This window comes from Odocoileus virginianus, chromosome 2 (assembly GCF_023699985.2).
Source record: "Odocoileus virginianus isolate 20LAN1187 ecotype Illinois chromosome 2, Ovbor_1.2, whole genome shotgun sequence".
NCBI classification, from domain to species: domain Eukaryota; kingdom Metazoa; phylum Chordata; class Mammalia; order Artiodactyla; family Cervidae; genus Odocoileus; species Odocoileus virginianus.
In genome coordinates this window covers 30,794,464-30,810,382 of record NC_069675.1, presented here as the reverse complement: position 1 = coordinate 30,810,382, position 15,919 = coordinate 30,794,464, and the positions used below count along the sequence as shown (strand labels likewise).

General features: G+C 37.0%; 1 protein-coding gene, 1 non-coding gene and 1 pseudogene across 30 annotated transcripts in view; 2 read left to right on the top strand and 1 right to left on the bottom strand.

Moving 5' to 3' along the window:
- The window catches only part of NRXN1 (neurexin 1), a 1,158,212-nt gene extending 1,142,964 nt beyond the window's left edge, over window positions 1-15,248 (top strand). For all 29 annotated transcript variants that reach the window (XM_070478134.1, XM_070478125.1, XM_070478138.1 and 26 more), the window contains one exon: window positions 11,819-15,248. In XM_070478134.1, coding sequence (XP_070334235.1) covers window positions 11,819-12,126 — 308 coding nt within the window. In that variant the 3' untranslated portion in view covers window positions 12,127-15,248. The remainder of the gene's footprint in view (window positions 1-11,818) is intronic.
- Window positions 6,238-6,309, bottom strand: TRNAC-ACA (transfer RNA cysteine (anticodon ACA)). Its single transcript has one exon. It is a non-coding gene; the product is annotated as a tRNA-Cys (tRNA).
- LOC139031639 (U6 spliceosomal RNA) lies at window positions 10,170-10,266 on the top strand (annotated as a pseudogene).
- Window positions 15,249-15,919: the final 671 nt, after the last annotated feature.

The following is a 15,919-nucleotide window of genomic DNA, read 5'->3' as shown; positions in this document are numbered from 1 at the left end:
ATAAGCAGGGTGACAATATACAGCCTTGACGTACTCCTTTTCCTATTTGGAACCAGTCTGTTGTTCACTTCATTGGTGACACCTTTTTCCACATAAAATTATTATTGTTTATGCAGTCAAGTGCGATGATCTTTTGATGCATGGCTTCATTCCAAGGACTATGATCTATGAAAGTTTCATGTCCACCTTCAAATTACCTCTCACTTTCCCCTAAAAGTCAATATGCCACCTCCAGTCTGGCATTTGTTTAGTTCCTGAAAAGCAAACTCCTTTCTTTCTCACAGTCATTCCATATATGCATAAATATTACAGCCTCAGAAAGTCTACTTGACTCCCCAGTCTAAATCAGAAACTCTGCTCTGCTCCTGCATGGTACTTGTCATTTTCCTTCATCACACATTTCAGTTATTGCTTTCAGCCTAATTGTGTGCTTTTTTTGTTGTGTAAATCATTCCCTTATTATATTTCAGGGTTCATGAGGGAAGGCATCAAGTGTGTTTAGTTAAAACCTCTTCCCTTGGGACTTAGTATAGTCCCTGGAACATAGCAATAGCTCTTCGTATAACTGGTTGACAGCAGGAGTGAATATTCATAAAGAGAACACCATAAATGATGAAGCATTTAAGCTAAGTCTGAGAAATAAGTAATGTTCAGCCAAGCTAGAAAAGAAAGGTCATAAGAGCCAGGCATGAAGATAAAACTTTTATCGGTGTATGGGGATTGGGAGACAGCAATAAAATTATCACTGTTACTTTCTTTGAGAGAAATGGAAGACATATTTGAATACGTAACTGTAGGCAGACCATGAAGAGCTTTTAGAACAATGGTACTTTAGTAAATACCATGACAATTTCAAGGATTCTAGTAAGAATTTATGAGTACAATGACCATGCAAAAAGTCTATGAAGCTTGCAGATGATCAAGCTGTGGACACACAGCCATGATCCCCTGGCTTCCCCCAGAGGTGAGGGAGAATGTGTGCTCCTCTGTTTATTTTCAGGGTCACCAACGTCACATATGATGTGATTGTCCATTGCTTTTTCTATTCTGTGTGGTGCCGTTAGAGGTAACAGCTACCCTAGGAGGTGCTCCCTATTCTCCAGGCACAAAACACATTTTTCTGTGGCTCACATTGCTTCTCATGCACTGCCTAGGTGTCTGGTGAAGACAGTCATCATCTCAATCCCACAACAGTGGATTTCCCTTCAAACACATGCTTTGCTTTGGTGGTTTTGAAAGTAGTTGAGGAAACTTTTAGTCTCAGCAGCCAGGCAGGTGGTAAAGTTTTATTGATTTCCAAGTTCTTTCTGAATCTCTAGTTGATTGAGTAGGGATTGAGATATACTAGACATGACCTCCCTCAAGCAGTCTGACCTGCAATAGTAGACATCAAAATGTTCAGGGCATGGATGGAGCTGATGGCAGGGAAGATGAAACTGTGAGGGATTTGAAATATCCAGCACCACCTTTCAAGAAACCACAGGATGAGGTGAAATTAGTGTATATCATATAAATCGCCGCCTACCTGCTTTCTGCAGCTGTGGCATTTAGACATGAATTTGTATGAGTCTTTACATGATCACTGTTTTTTTTTTTTTTGTCATGTGTTGTATTGAAATGAAAAAATGTAATATTTTTCTCTTTTTGGTCATGGGGAAAGAACTGCTAATTTCAATTCACAAACACCACAGGAACCTGCAATTCCAATTTTCTTTTCACAGTATTAATGAAACTAGGTACTGGAAAAGTCAAATCTTCCCTTATAAATCTGAAATCATTTTCAAGGCTAGCCTAGAATTATAATAACTTTCACATCTATTAAGATGCAGTGCAGAACTATGGTCTAATGAGATCATTTTAGGCAACTCTTTTTCTTCAGTGGGGTGGAGACAGAAATTTTAAATTGATTGATTTCTGGTAAGAAAGACTAGTCAAAGACTCTTAAGTGAGAAACAGTTCAGTAAATGCATCTTTCCATTAGTGTTTAAAAAGGATTATTTAAGGCAGAAGATCTAATGATTTAGGGTAGCAGAGTGATATATGTTGAGCATAATGGAGTTTTATGATCCTTTATCTACTCCTCCAGATCTGAAATATATAGCTCAAATTCCATTTTTTTTAATCATTGGTGTATTTTTTTTTATTATTTTATTATTTCTTAATATTGATGATCTCTTACAATTCTTTTTTCCTTGAAGCTTAAAAGCTAAATTTTCATTATCAGTATATAGTGAAACTCTTGCTTCACCCTTCATATGACAGGGTCCCAGTCGATGATGTATGTATACACTAACAGTCTATATTAAAGAAATATATAGTCTATAAGCTCTATACAGTCAGTAAAAACAAGACAGAGAGCTGATTGTGGCTCAGATCATGAACTCCTTATTGCAAAATTCAGACTGAAATAGAAGAAAGTAGGGAAAACCAATAGCCCGTTCAGCTATGACCTAAATCAAACCCCTAACGATTATACAGTGGAAGTGAGAAATAGATTTAAGGGACTAGATCTGATAGAGTGCCTGATGAACTATGGATGGAGGTTCATGACATTGTACAGGAGACAGGGAGCAAGACCATCCCCAAGAAAAAGAAATGCAAAGAAGCAAAATGGCTGTCTGAAGAGGCCTTACAAATAGCTGTGAAAAGAAGAGAAGCCAAAAGCAAAAAAGAGGAAAGATATACCCAATTGAATGCAGAGTTCCAAAGAATAGCAAGGAGAAATAAGAAAACCTTCCTTGGTGATCAGTGCAAAGAAATAGAGGACAACGATAGGGAAAGACTAGAGATCTCTTCAAGAAAATCAGAGATACCAAGGGAATATTTCATGCAAAGATGGGCTCAATAAAGGACAGAAATGGTATGGACCCAACAGAAGCAGAAGATATTAAGAAGAGGTGGTAAGAATACACAGAAGAACTGTACAAAAAAGCTCTTCACCACCCAGATAATCATGATGGTGTGATCACTCACCTAGAGCCAGACATCCTGGAATGTGAAATCAAGTGGGCCTTAGGAAGCATCACTAGGAACGAAGCTAGTGGAAGTGACAGAATTCCAGTTGAGCTATTTCAAATCCTAAAAGATGATACTGTGAAAGTGCTGCACTCAATATGCCAGCAAATTTGGAAAACGCAGCAGTGGCCACAGGACTTCAGTTTTCAATCCAATCCCTAAGAAAGGCAATGCTAAAGAATGCTCAAACTACCACACAGTCATACTCATCTCACACGCTAGCAAAGTATTGCTCAAAATTCTCCAAGCCAGGCTTCAACAGTACGTGAACCATGAACTTCCAGATGTTCAAGCTGGTTTTAGAAAAAGCAGAGCAACCAGAGATCAAATTGCCAACATCTGCTGGATCATCAAAAAAGCAACAGAGTTCCAGAAAAACATCTGTTTCTGCTTTATTGACTATGCCAAAGCCTTTGACTGTATGGATCACAATAGACTGTGGAAAATTCTGAAAGAGGTGGGAATACCAGACCTGCCTGTTGAGAAATCTGTATGCAGGTCAGGAAGCAACAGTTAGAACTGGACATGGAACAACAGACTGGTTCCAAATTGGGAAAGGAGTATGTCAAGCTGTATATTGTCACCCTGCTTATTTAACTTATATGCAGAGTACATCATGAGAAACGCTGGGCTGGAAGAAGCACAAGCTGGAATCAAGATTGCTGGGAGAAATATCAATAACCTCAGATATGCAGATGACACCACCCTTATGGCAGAAAGTGAAGATAAACTAAAAAACCTCTTGATGAAAGTGAAAGTGAAGAGTGAAAAAATCGGCTTAAAGCTCAACATTCAGAAAACTAAGATCATGGCATCTGGTCCCATAACTTCATGGGAAATAGATGGGGAAACAGTGGAAACAGTGGCTGACTTTATTTTTTGGGCTCCAAAATCACTGCAGATGGTGACTACAGCCATGAAATTAAAAGACACTTACTCCTTGGAAGGAAAATTATAACCAACCTAGACAGCATATTAAAAAGCAGAGACATTATTTTGTCAACAAAGGTCCATCTAGTCAAGGCTATGGTTTTCCAGTAGTCATGTATGGATGTGATAATTGGACTATTAAGAAAGCTGAGTGCTGAAGAATGGATGCTTTTGAACTGTGGTGTTAGAGAAGACTCTTGAAAGTCCCTTGGACCACAGGGAGATCCAACCAGTCCATCCTAAAGGAAATCAGTCCTGAGTGTTCATTGGAAGGACTGATATTGAAGCTGAAACTCCAATATTTTGGCCACCTGATGCGAAGAGCTGACTTATTTGAAAAGACCCTGATGCTAGGAAAAATTGAAGGCAGGAGGAGAAGGGGATGACAGAGGATGAGATGGTTAGATGGCATCACCGACTCAATGGACATGAATTTGAGTAAACTCCAGGAGTTGGTGATGGACAGGGAGGCCTGGCGTGCATGTCCATGGGGTCGCAAAGAGTCAGACATGACTGAGTGACTGAACTGAACTGAACTGAATATTGAAGAAATAAAGCCAACAATACAAATGGCCTGGGAACCACGATCTCACCCTGAAAAGCTAACTTTGGAAACAGCATGAATACCAATAAGATTACAGTGAAAGAACCACTCGTCAAGTTTACAAAATATTTTCATAAAACTGACAATTTGAGTGATAAAAAGAGCGTCTGATGACATGGTTATTGCCTTGGTGAAATACAAGTTTCCACTACCCACCTCATTTTATGTAACAGGAATTAGGACTTTAAGCATTGTTTCTCTTGTAAAACATTATGTAAAAACATAAATCAAGCGCAGTTTTGTTTTTTAATAACAAAATTAATTTAATTGCTCTGTTCCAACCTCAGATGGATTTCAGATTCTTTCCACTGCACAGTGAAACCTACTTGGAAAAACTCATTAATGTTTGAAAATTTACCTTTCAAAATGAAGAGTTATTTTAGAACTTCAGTTGTGAATCATCTTTCAGAGACAATATGAGGACTTTATTCTCCCCCTGTGTATAGACTAAGGTTATGACCAGACCAGACACAAACTGGCAAACTGGTAAGGACAGGTTCAGGTGCAAAGCTGAATGGCCTAACATGCTCCTCATCTTACCATCTTCATAATCACAGTTCTTTTTAATTGTAATAAAACATTATTCTATTTGATAAAACTTTGAATTTCATTCTGTAAACAAATTTAGGAAATTAAAGTAAAGCAGGCCTATTTAAAGCACCAAACCTGTATTTTAATGAAATAATTACGTTGAGAGTTTTTTTTGACAGTTGGGGCAGTTTTAAAGTGTGGTGTGAAATCAGGAACTTGGCAATAAGTTTTGTTCCTCATTGAACACCCGGCTGAGTGAGGCACCAGCTTCAAAAGGCAGAGTTCTGACCTCGCTGGCCTGGCCTTCTTCATTTACCCAGTGAGGGGATCACTGTGCTCTCTGGGGGCCATCTAGAAAGATGTCAAGAGCTGAGAGAGGGATGCAGAGAAGAGTTAGGGAAGGGGAGGAAGTCAGCAAGAGAGAAGGCAGGCAGGAGCATGGAGTAGGTGACAGACAACCAAAGGAGCTAGTGAAAAATGAGATTTACCACAGGGTCCTCTCTGTTTTACAGCCTATTGTGTCTCTTAAACCTGTTTGTTCCATGGTGTTTCTTAACTAGATCTAGCTTAGTTCCTATTTGGGAAAATAATACTCTTTCACAGATACAGTGCCAAGATCTGTGTCAAAATAAAAAGGACCATTTCTTTTTCTATGGTGGTAGTTTTAAAAAACTATGCAGCAATTAAGGCTGAGTTAAATTTTTAAATATTTCACTTTGATTTTTTTGTGCAGAGCAACAAATGCAATTATTCTTCTTATGTCACAAGGCCCTGGAATATGTCTTTTGCACTTACTATGCATTTTCACAGTGAATTATTATCTGATGTAACCTAAAATTGGTTTGGGGTATCATGTGGAAATATGTTAATAACTGTCCTAGCACCTGAAAGACAGTGTCTTTCTAAGTAACCACAGTAATGATTTGACAGTGGAAGATGAGAGAAATCGTAGTACTAGCTTTTAGGATTTTTGATATTCTGGGTCAAAACAGACCATGTGGGAAAATAGAGACCATCAGATCTTCCTGAATATTTGAGAGAGAAAGAGAATTAAAAATCAGTTTTTATCTGTCCTTAAGATAGCACTATCTTTACACAGGCAAGATTTTCCAGACAAGAATACTAGAGTGGGTTGCCATTTCCTTCTCCAGGGGATCTTCCCAACCCAGGGATCGAACCTGGGTCTCCTGCATTGTAGGCAGATGCTTTACCAACTGAGCTACCAGGGAAGCGAGTGGTATCTTTACACAAGTCCCAGAAATAGTCCCATAGCCATTTGGCTGAGAAGTGGCTTATATGAAAGAGGTTATAACTCGTGTGACAGCCTTGTGTCCTTGCCACTACAACCAGTACTTTTGAGTCACTTAGGCAAAAACACCGGCAAAAATGAAAAGTCTTCATCTTGCCACTAAAGAGGACATGTGCACTTTCCCCACATGTAGTAGACCTAGCACTTCCATTCTGTTTCCTGGGGGATAATGTGATGACTGTCATCCTTCAGCAAAACTTAAGATACAATTACATGGGAAGATTTTAAGTAAAATAATTTATCACTATAGTGTTCATATAAACTGTATGTAATTTGTGATGCCTTTTATTTAATGAATCATTAAAATGGGATATATGGGAATAAATACATAGGATATTTCATCTTCTCTACTTCTTTTTTTGCTAGCAAGCTATCCTCAGATCAAACTGTGTGCCACCAGTGGAGTTGAATACTTGTCCATTTCCAGTTATACCAAATAATATGTAAATATCTTGGCTTATTCACTGCCCATCATCAGTCCTACTGAAGTTTTCCATTGATCTGGGCTCCTTGTTCCTCTGAGCCCCATATAATGAGTTGGTCATGTTAGCTTAGCTTTACCTACAAACCAGTCAACTTTTGACTGTTTGGGGACTTGTTGCTAATCTGCACCCATTCCATTCTTTTAGCGCCTCTCTCATATTCTCTTTTACTTGTTTTTTAAGTGTTCTCATCACTTGCTGCAACAAATAAGGGAGACCAAGTAAAAGTAAAATTTAGTTTATTTATTTGTTTTTTAGCACTAATGAGAAACAAAACACATTGTAGGTTTTAAAAAGTTACTTATAATGTCTCAATTCAGTTTACTAGGAAGTATAAAGAGAATACAAAATCCCAAAGTCATTAAATACATTGCTTAGGGAGGTCTCTGGTTAGATTTCTTTCTTCATACTGTTATGAATGGTGAAGAAATGACTGTATTTTTTAATAAAAAAAACTTTCAACCAATTTATATAAGAAGGTGTTTAGCCTTTTTAGGCTTCCCTGGTAGCTCAGAGAGTAAAGAATCTGCCTGCAATGTGGGACACCTGAGTTCAATCCCTGGGTTGGAAAGATCCCCCAGAGAAGGGAATGGCAGCGCATTCCAGTATTCTTGTCTGGAGAGTTTCGTGGATAGAGGAGCCCAGTGAGCTACAAACAGTCAAACATGACTGAGCAACTAACACTAGCCTTTTTAGTCATTTATTCTATTCTCTATATTTAAATTCATAGGAAATTCCTCAGAGATATTTCAGTGATCATCAAAATAAACCACTAATGACCATCAGTAAGGGAAACCACATTTCTAATTCATAAAAATATTTAAATTTCTCTAGCCTTTTTAGTTCTCTGAGAGAGATGTCCCATTAACTCTTAAGCGTGTAAGTACTTAAGTGATCTTAGCATAAAAATTAAGAAAATTATCACTTCGCTTTCAGATTGGAAGCATAAGCAGAAAACATTGTTAAATAATCAATTAGATATGGAAGCAACTGCATATTCCAAATAGACCTATCATAATACCTGTGGTGGTTATTAATTTTCAATGTGAATCAGGAAAAAAGGCGGGGTAAGATGTTTCTTCATTGGGTTTATGGTGGGGGATTGGTAGGCTATTTTCATGATATTTAGTATTCTTGTTTATATATGGGTTACAGAGCTGTTTCAGGACTGTAGCAACATTTTGGCTGGAGTCCCAAAAGAGACAAGTGTTTTCCTTAATGGGGAGGCATTTCTCAAATAGCTGTATGGCAAAGCAGAAGCATTTGAGGCTTTTGCTTTGGTCTTTGTCATCTCATTCTAGTTTTACCATCAATTTGGTTTTGGTGCACTCCTTCAACAGTTGTGAAAACATCAGAAATTTTTGAGCAGATAAAGATCAGATTAAAATTCTCTGATAAGATAGTCCATTTACAAGACCTACTCCTAAATGGGAAAAAAAAAAAGTGCATATATATTCCTAGTTTAGCAAATGTAAAATGTAGAGACGTCCCTCTTGGTCCAATGGGTAAGACTGCATGCTCCCAATTCAGGAGGCACTGGTTCGATCCCTGGTCAAGGAACTAGATCCCATGTGCCACAACTAAGAGTTCTCTGTGGCCCCAACTTAAAAAAATAAAAAATCCTGCATGCAGTAACTAAAGATCCTGCCTGCTGCAACTAAGACCCAGCACAGCTGAAAAAAATAAATATCTTTTTTGAAAAAGAAAAGAAAATGTATACCCTGGCATTCCATTAAAACTCTCAAGTCTGACTATCATGAACTATATGATTAGGATTTTATCTCTCTTCTCCCCATTTATTTCTGACAGACAAAGTGAGGTAATTACGAAACTTGTGTTTAAAAGGAAAGCATTCCATCAGGTGGGGCAAATGACTTAGGTAATGTTTAAATAAAACCCTTTTCCAGCTTTTGAGACACCATGGTGAGAGAATGCTCCACAAAATGGGCAAGTAGAAAGTTGTCATTTAGTGAAAGTTAGCAGCTGAGCTAATTGGCAGACTTTGGCAAAGATGACGGGATTTGAAAGAGAAAGTGCTGCCTTTGGTTTGTCAGGTAGTGACAGAGTTCCTGAGATAGGTTCTGTTCTTGAGAGGAAATTAATTTCCTGTAATCAAATGCTGTGGATTATAGTCTGCGTCGCCTTCTGCCTTGGCCACAGAAGCAACTCCAAGGCGTTTTAATTTGGCAACATTACATGCGCTTTTGTAAAACAAGCAGGGATATATTCAGCATACAAAGGTTTCACCTGCTACATTTTGTAGCTCCAGAGCTTATTGCTTCTTTGAAAGCTGTTCCTTTGTTAGTGACTATATCTGTAAGGCTTTATTTGGGGAAGGAAAGCAAAGTGACGGCAAGAAACCCACATTTGGCAGATGAAATCTTGGTTATGTTTGAAAGTGGAATTACGAAGCAGTATGGTGCTAAGTGATAGATAAATGGTCCCCAATAGCTAATAGGGACTTTTGTAGAAGTATTTTAAAACTCACTAATAATAGTGTAATAAAAGTACCATTTTAGTCTTCGTGAAATGTTCAATTTCTGGTGTGTGTATATATACACACAAAACCTTCCACATATACACACATACATATATTCAATCTTGAGATTATGTAAATTCATTCTGCATAATTTACAAGGAATATCATTTTGAAAATTATAGAATTTTTAATTCATTACATCTGAAAAGTTATCTTTTTTCTGTAAGACAAGGGAAAAGATGGAGATTCAGAGAAAGAGAGAAAACATGAGAGAAACAAGAGAGAAAACATAAATCCTTAGAGAAACATGACCTGGGATCAAAGATGGGATAGAATACTACCTGTCTATAGTTCCTTTCTTCTAAGTTGTTTTAAATAATAAGTTTATAAGGTAAAAGAAGAGAACTGTTCCCCTCTCCTCCAAATCTGCAAGCTAAACCCCAGGACTTTCTCTCCCTATCTGTGACTGACTAAGCCTTGGAGAAAAGTATGAGTGCCCCCGCAATCCACTTCTTGTACCCAAGGAAGAACTTTATATTTTGGAAAGACATAATGAGAGTTTTATCAATTGAATAAAAGTGAGGCAGTCAGCCCTTTATTTATGATCATCTGCTAGGTACTGAATTTTGAGTCAAAATCATTCTAGATAGTCTTTACAGCATGTAAAAATATTTTCTTACTTTCTCCTCTCAAACTTGGTCTTGGTGATCACTCAACCACTGCCAGTAAATTAACAATATACATATGTATTTATGTAAACAGACAAACCTTCAAAAGTAAAGGAGATCAGTTCTGTTTTAGTTTGTACAATTGTGAGTAATGCTCACTTCTGCAGCACATATACTAAAATTGGAACGATACAGAGATTAGTAAGACACCAGGGATGACACAAATTCATGAAGCCTTCCAGAGTTTTACAAACATCTCATTACAGCTCAATCTCAAAAAAATAAACAACCCATTAAAAATTTGGGCAGTAGACCTAAACAGACATTTCTCCAAAGAAGACATACAGATGGCCAACAAACACATGAAAAGATACTCAACATCACTATTAGAGAAATGCAAATCAAAACTGCAATGAGCTATCACTTCACATCTGTCAGAATGGCCGTCATCAAAAAATCTACAATCAATACATTCTGGAGAGGGTGTGGAGAAAAGAGAATCCTCTTGCATTGTTAGTGAGAATCTAAGTTGATACAGTCACTATGGAGAACAGTATGGACTTTCTTTTAGAAAGTAAAAATAGAACTACTATATAACCCAGCAATCCTACTACTTTACCCAGAGAAAACCATAATTCAAAAAGACATGTGTGCCCCAGTGTTCACAGCGGCACTATTTACAATAGCCAGGACATGGAAGAACCTAAATATGCATCAGCACGGGAGTGGATAAAGAAGATGTGGTACATGTATACAGTGGAATATTACTCAGCCATAAAAGGAACAAAGCTGAATCATTTGTAGAGACATGGATGAACCTAGCAACTGTCATACAGAGTGAAGTAAGTCAGAGAAAAACAAGTATTGCATATTAATGTGCATATGAGGGATATAGTAAAATGGCATAAATGATGATATTTGCAAAGCAGAAATAGAGACCGAGACATAGAGAACAAATGTATGGATACCAAGGGGGATAGGAGGAAGTGGGATGACTCGGGAGGTTGGGATTGACATATATATAGTATTGATAAAATATATATGATATAAGAACCTACTGTATAACACAGGGAGCTCCACTCAGTGCTCTGCTGGTGACCTAAATGGGAAGGAAATCCAAAAAGGAGGAGATATATGTATATAGAAAACTGATCCACTTTGCTGTGCAGTAGAAACTAACATTATAAGTTGGAGTATAGTATGTAGAGTATAATAGATAAAATTAATTTCTAAAAATTGTGACTAAAATAACACTTTTAAAGGCAGGCAGTTTGACTCTTCAAAATGCCTGTTTCATCTTATTGTTCAATACTGTATTCATTGCAATAGGAGGCAATGTGATTTCTGAAGTAATCCTAAATTTAGCTGTCCTGTTTCAGTCAAGAGTTAGCCATAAGCGGTCTGTATCAACATCAATTTGATTCTTAAAATGATTATCCTCTAATATTATAGAGTCCTTATGATGCTATACTTTTATTTTCCATGTTGAATTTATTGGCCCTTTAGAACTACATGGAGCTAATCTGGAGCTACACTTACAACACCCTATAAACAAAAGTGATCTGTGAAAAAGAAAAGATGGTAACAGATCGCTCTCTCAATGGTATGATTCATAGTCCCTAGTTTTTAGTGACCACCAGGTGTAGGCATCACTATACTTACTAGCTTCAGTATCCTTTTTCAAGAGCAGTAGGCACAGGCACTATCCATTAGGCATGAAAATAGATGGTAAATGTGACCCTCTGACCTTCAGGAAACTCCATAATCACTCGGTGTTTTTTCTCGCCCTCTTTCCTACAGCCAACCCGACACGGGCAGGCGGGAGAGAGCCGTACCCGGGCTCGGCAGAAGTGATCCGGGAGTCCAGCAGCACCACGGGCATGGTCGTGGGGATCGTAGCCGCTGCCGCCCTGTGCATCCTCATCCTGCTCTACGCCATGTACAAGTACAGAAACCGGGATGAAGGCTCCTACCACGTGGACGAGAGTCGAAACTACATCAGTAACTCAGCACAGTCCAATGGGGCTGTTGTAAAGGAGAAGCAACCCAGCAGTGCTAAAAGCTCCAACAAAAACAAGAAGAACAAGGATAAAGAGTATTACGTCTGAGCCCAAGATCTGAAAAAGGACCCTTGTATAGAAATAGTCTTCATTTTATCCAAGACATAATATAAACTTATTTACTTTCCTTTTTATGAAGCACATACAAAAGAAGACAGGGAATGCAATCAGGAAGGAAAGACTGTTTTTAAAAAATAAAAACAAGTATCTCATGCTCTTGTTTCTCCAAAAAAGAAAAAAAAAAAAAAAAAAACAGGGGCCAATAAATTCCTTAACATCCACAGTGTTTTAATTTACTCTGCCTGTCTTTATGTTGCTGGAACATTTCTAAAAGACAGTGATGACCACATGCATTCATAAAGCAAAGGAGTATTACAACATCGGGAGGTACAACACAAAAACAACACAAATCACAACACAGAAAAAGAAGCTACCTATGATCCCAGATTTAGCCAAAGTGCTAGCGCTTTCCTGAGAAATCAGTTAGTCTGATGGCCAGAGAAGACTGTCATGTTGAGTGGCTCCACCTGCAAACCTTTTCCGAGCTCACCGCCTGGCACAACTGGAACAGTGGCTGAAACGAACTTGCACTTGAAAAGAAGTGCTGACTTTTTTGAAGACTTGTGTAGGAACACATTCAAAAAGCCTGTTTCTGGTTGTGAGGGAAAAGAAAGTATGGAGGCCTTATTTTCAACAATGTGAAAGATAAGGCACATTTTCACACTAAAATTTCAAAACAGAAACAACAACAACAAATAAACAAGAAGGTATAGATGCAATCATTGGGAAATTTTCATGCACGCTTAATATGTTATTACATATGTTTATATAAAATCCATCTCTGTGTGCTTTCTGGACTGTGATAAGTGATGTTTTATAGCCTGTTGTATAGAAAATGCAAACTATATCTCTGCTCTTCAGCCCTTTTTGGTAAATTCAATGTTATAAGTGTTGCTAACTATAGGGAGTTTTATGACATCAGATCATCAATAATTCAGGGTTATTTTTTTTTCTTTTTTGCCACCATTATAAATTGCCACAATTACTTAAATTTTTTTTAAAAATTACAATGTAGTGTTTATTCTAAGGAAGATATGTATGAATGTATATAAAAAGACTCAGCTACTTTTTTTTCCTTTACATGTACAGCCTTCATTCTGTTGCAATTAAGTTTTAGTATTTGTATGAAAGGTGTGGATTAGAAGGCAAACTATATACATATGTATCTTATAATCTTCTTTACTCCCCCAAATACTCAATTTCCCACATACATTCCCATTCATGATCACAGATATGTGCGCACCCGTGCGCACGCACACACACACACACACACACAAATCCAGAGGAATCCGACAGAGAGGATGGAAGACCCAAACATACATATAATAGAAAATATTTACTGACAAATTGAAAAGCAGGAAGGAAGATAGTTGTGCCAAGATATTGATGACAAATGGGGTGATTTGCTTCACTGAGATATGCTCCCAGGAAACTTCCAGAAGATTTTAGTCCCTAAAGAAATGGAACCTTTTCTTATCAAGTAAACTATCACTGGTATATTGCTGCATGAATATGAACCATTAAGTGGGCAGGTTGCAGAAGCAAAATTGATTGATCTATACCTTAACCCTGGCTGCTACAATTGAAAACTTTGTTTCCAATAAAATTATATATATAGTCTCTGAACCTGATGTGCATGATAAACATTTTTGGAAAGTAAACACTTTCTCAACTAAAAAAGTATTTTCAGTAATTTTTGATTCTATATTACTATCCATTTAAGAAAATCACTATCTGTTGATTATTGACTATAATTTAACTTTTCTGGTTTTACATATATATCATTAAATATAGCTTTAGTTTAACACACATTAAGTAGTGGAAACATATAGATTATACGCTTGTTTTGCATATTGTTTCAATGATGTTCATAGCAATAAATTATTAGTCTGAGAAGGCAATGCAAAGGAAATGCAATATTAGATTGGAAGGTGATGTCTCAGTAAAAATTGGTTGCATTACTTTAACATCTCCTAAAAGAATATTAGATTTTATAGAAGAGAAGAATAATTTTACAATTTGCTTTAATCAGAAAAGGCAAAAAAATGCAAAACATCTTTTGTGATACTTCAGTTGATGAAAAAAGCCAAGAAGTGGCCTGGCTTACAGACATACAGCACCTTAGATATATGTATAATTCATAGCAAATCACCACCATCTATGGTTGCCAAGTAATTGTCATATATGAAAAGTCCTAAAGGCTTTTCATGACCCAGAAAGTAGAGGTATGAAACTAAAATTTAGTATTGATTACTTGTGTTTCAGATTTTCTTCTTTTTTAATTTGCCAGGTTAAAGAATTCATAAATTTCTTTGTAGTTGCTGTTTTCCTCTCATCCAGTCTTACTCAGGGAAAGCCAGTGAAACAGAAGGTAAATATAAAACCACTCATTTACATCTTGAGGTTGAAAGAAACAGTTGCTTTTCCATTTGATCTACTGAACTTGAACTAGTTTCCATCCGGAAAGATTCTAAATTGTGATCGAAAATAACTGAAATAATGGTATTTTTAAGCAGTATATCTCTGAAGCATGTTGTTTGGAATTGATTTCAGTGTTTCTTTCCAGCATAAATTTTAAAATTTCATGCAATATTTTGGTAAAAATATTTCCAATGCAATGGCCTACACGAAATCTAGCAATTTTTTTTTCTTGTTTTCTTCTTTCTTTGTGAATGGACAAAGAAAAGAGAACAGAATCTAGGGAGAGAAAAGGCATGAATGAAATCCCAAGTATCTTCATACCAAATGTATCAGGGTTCCATGTGTAGTTGGCAGTTAATAGAGGATTTCACACTACCTGGCATAAATTTGATTACATCTCTAGACTGAAACTTTTCTGATTGAGTATGCTTCTTTTTTAATCCATGTTATGTGTTGCCTTTTTTAAAAAAAAAAACAAAAAACAAACACTACAATAACACGTGAGGTGGTCAATCCCTAAGACATCAAAGAAAGGCCACGTGACCCTACCCTTCTAGTGCTTCGTGTGATTGGGTATCTAAGGGTTTGGTTTTGTTTTGTTTTTCTGTTGCAAGGCCAACTTATCCATTATTGGAAATGCTAAGCAAGTGGAATTTACTGTTTTGTTAATAAAATATTTCTTAATACAATGGTGGTTTTATTGATTTTTTTTAAAAGTAATTGCGACACCCTTTGGGGACAAAGTGGCACCATAAAGAAGACTGCATTTGAAAGGAAAACCCATCCTTAGACAAGCAGAGGAAAACTACCGACCCTGTGTTTTCTGGATTTTAATATTCATTAAATTAAGTACCACTAGCCTGGCATACTTTAAGATGCAGCCACTAAATACACCTTTGTTTGCGTCTTTTTCATCTTGCTGTGCGTGAGACCGCAAACTCCTGGAACGAGCCGAAAACAGCATGAAAGTGCTCATTTCATAAGTGTGTTTTTTCCCCCATAAAAAGGAATATAATTCTGGTTAAGTAAATTTGTGATCACATTTACTTAGTTGTGATTCCTTACTTCTAGGTTCTTAGAGCTTCCTCTCATTGGTTCTGATTCTCTTTGTGCAAAACAGAATGTACCCCACATTCCACATGACCACCTTTCCAATATTGTCATCCACCTTCCGTGCTTGGCAGGGTTTTCTCTTCTTCAGTCTTAACCTTCTAGTTTCCCTTGGCTGTTACTTAAATTATATGGATGCTTAAGTTCTCATAATCTTAATACTCTTCTCTTGAACCTCTGTTCTTCTCAAAATGTGATATAGAAATGACCATATAGGGGGGGTGTTTTTAATATATTTATTTATTTGGCT